This window comes from Sarcophilus harrisii, chromosome 1, assembly GCF_902635505.1.
Source record: "Sarcophilus harrisii chromosome 1, mSarHar1.11, whole genome shotgun sequence".
Lineage (NCBI taxonomy): Eukaryota > Metazoa > Chordata > Mammalia > Dasyuromorphia > Dasyuridae > Sarcophilus > Sarcophilus harrisii.
Window position 1 is genome coordinate 211,429,682 of NC_045426.1, and position 3,465 is coordinate 211,433,146.

The 3,465-nt window shown below is 34.4% G+C and overlaps 1 protein-coding gene across 1 annotated transcript; it reads left to right on the plus strand.

The window, feature by feature from the left end:
• Positions 1–2,084: 2,084 nt before the first annotated feature.
• LOC100914703 (interferon tau-2-like) lies at positions 2,085–2,636 on the plus strand. Its single transcript, XM_003761389.1, has one exon. The coding sequence runs from the start codon at positions 2,085–2,087 to the stop codon at positions 2,634–2,636; it is 552 nt and encodes a 183-aa protein (XP_003761437.1).
• The last annotated feature ends 829 nt before the right edge of the window (positions 2,637–3,465 follow it).

Consider the following 3,465-nt stretch of genomic DNA (forward strand, 5'->3'; position numbering starts at 1 on the left):
TTATAGATCTATTTATTTAGTATTTTATTTTTCCCCAGTTATATGTAAAACAATTTTCAACATCTGTTTTTTAAAAAATTGAGTTCCAAATTCTCTTCTTCCCTTCCCCTTCATTGAGAAGGCAAACAATTTGATATAGGTTATACATATATTGTGATGCAAAACATATTTATTTATCAATCATGTTGTGAAAAAAACATAGATGAAAATAAAAATCTAAGAAAAATAAAGAAAGTTTAAAATATATACTTTAATCTGTGTTCAGTCTTCATCAGTTCTTTCTCTGGGAATAGATGGCATTTTTCAACATAAGTCTTTCAATTGCCTTAGACTATTGTATTGCTGACAATAGCTAAGACATTCACAGCTGTATATCACAATTTCTAAGACTTTCTTATGAGCATTTGAATTTCTTTAAAATAAATACCTGTAAGGATTAATAAAGATGATTATTTTTTGTGAAAACAAAGAACTGGAAATAGAAAAAAATGACCATTAATTGGGTTAATGGCTACATAAATTGAGAGACATGACTGTAATGGAATACTATTGTAATGTAAGGAGAGTTTTCTATAAAGAATTCAGAAAATCTTGAGAAGCCAAATGAACAGATGTAGAAGAATGAGAAAAAAAACCATTGTATACAATGATCTCAATGTTAGTGAAAAGAGCAAAATAAATAGCAGGGGGAAAAGGAAAATGAACATGATAATATTCAGGACCAAAGTTGGTTTCAAAGAACAGAAAAATATATATGCTTTTTTGCTTCTGTGGAGTGGGAAGGGATATGAATGTGGATTGTTACATATATAATTAGACTCAGTTAATGGATTTGTTTACCTTGCTAAACTTTTAAAAAAAATTCTTATTTATATTAAAATAATAACAACAACTAGCATTTATATGACATCTGCCATGTACCAAGCATTCAGTTAAGCATTTTGTACTTATAATTTCATTTCGATCCTCACAACAACCCTGGGAGATAGATGCTATTATTATACTCATTTGACTTGATGAAGGAACTGAGACAAAAGGTCTTGAAGCTTTCAGGAGTCTGATGAAAGATTTAAACTTTCTGATTCCAAGCCCAGCATACCAACTGTGTCACCTAGCTGCCTTTATTATAAAAGACAACTCAGTAAGTAATGGAGGGAAATACTTTTTCCACCCAGAAATAATAGATACACATATATACACAAATTCACATACACATATATATATATATATATATATAAATATAAAAACATATTCACATACATATGTGTATATGAATATGTGTATGGATGTATATATATATATGCATGTATGTATGTTCAAAGGGAAGATGATTAAAACATCAATACATGTTTTTAAATAGTTACTGAGTTGTAAAGATGGTTCAAATTTTGAAAGATTAAATACTAAAACTTTAAAAGTTCTGGATTTTGGTCAGCTCTCTACATATTCATTATCTAGAATCCTTTTATTTAGCTCCTAGCTGCTGTCATTTCTCCTTCCATAAGAACAAAACATTATGTGAAGGTGTCTTTGAAGCTATCTAGTTCAATAGTCTCATTTTACAGAAGTGAAAACTGAGGCTTAGGAAGATGATTTGCCTATGGACACAAAGGTAGTAAGTGATATAGGCAAGATTGGACACAAGTTCTCCACTTCCCAATTTAGTTTTTCTTTTCTCCTAAAACACAATGAAGCTACTTGATGCATATTAAGCATGATTAAAATGGAAATAGAAAAAGTGATTTCCCCTTCTGGTCAATGTCAGTGTATTCTAAAGGAAAATATAAATCATCAAATCTGAAATACAGATTTGACCACTACAATTTCCACACGAAACTTAATTCAGAAAATATCTAGTGATAAATGTAGTTGTGTTTTTACAAAATGAACCAAATGATGATTTCTGATAGTGTCTTCTAAAACCAATGTGGGAAACCAAGTCAAAAAGCAGAAGTGGGGGGAATTCCATGCTAAGAAATGAAAACTACTCTCAGCACTACTTAAGAGAGTGACCTTGAAGCAAGATAACCCAAGAAGCCAAGACAAGGCTCACTGGTCTCCCAGCTCCATCCATCAGCATTACCATGATGTCCTGGACCTTGTTACCCGTTGCCCTGGTTCTGCTCTGCTCCAGCACCCTCTGCTCCCTGGGCTGTGACCTGACTCAGGGCCTGCAGGAAGACTTCTCTTTTTTGAACCAAATAAGTGTATTTTCCCTGCTGCCATGTCTGAAGGACAGGACCAACTTCACCTTCCCAAAGGAAGCCATGGAGGGCAGCCAGCTCCAGAGGGAAAATACCACAGTCATGGTTCATGAGACCCTCCAGCAGATTTTCACCATCTTCAGCCTGAATACCACTCCTGCTGCTTGGAATCAGACCCAGCTCAGGCAACTGCTCATTGGACTGGATCAGCAACTGGAACAGCTGGAGCAGTGTGTTGGGCAGGAGGCGGAGCAGGAAGAGCCTTCCTTGGGAAGTGAGAACCCCATACTGGTCCTGAAGAGCTACTTTCAAGGGATAAGGGCATATCTGCAAGGCAAAGAGTACAGCCGCTGTGCCTGGGAAATTGTGAGAGTAGAGATCAGGAGGATCTTCCTGTTCATGAGCAAACTCACAAAAAAACTTAAAAATTAAAGAAGAAATGGACTCAGAACACTTTGACTGCTTAACAAATTTCCTGTTTCCTGAAACTATTTTTCAAAAGTTGCAAAAGGAATGTCATTTCTGCATCAAAAAACATCTGAATTTACTAGATTGTTTTAAAAGTTTTAAAAGCTGAAATCAGCTGTCATTTGTCTAAAAGCAAGGATTAAAAATATAAAGAAGTTTCATTTGTCTTAGCAGTTGAATATCTGCTAAATCTATACTTGATATTTATTTATTTATGCTAGTCATAATTATTATTTGTTGATGACAGTATATAATTTGTATGTATTAATAATGACATATTTTATATTAAATGTAATTTAAAAAACCTTTTGCCCTATTATTTTTATTAAATAAATTATCATATGCATTGTTGGTGGAGTTGTGAACGAATCCAACCATTTTGGAGAGTAGTTTGGAACTATGCTCAAAAAGTTATCAAACTGTGCATACCCTTTGATCCAGCAGTGTTACTACTGGGATTATATCCCAAAGAGATTATAAAGAAGGGAAAGGGACCTGTATGTGCACGAATGTTTGTGGCAGCCCTTTTTGTAGTGGCTAAAAACTGGAAACTGAATGGATGTCCATCAGTTGGAGAATGGTTGAATAAATTGTGGTATATGAATATTATGGAATATTACTGTTCTGTAAGAAATGACCAACAGGATGATTTCAGAAAGGCCTGGAGAGACTTACACGAACTGATGCTGAGTGAAATGAGCAGGACCAGGAGATCATTATATACTTCAACAACAATACTAGATGATGACCAGTTCTGATGGATCAGGCCATCCTCAGCAACGAGATCAACCAA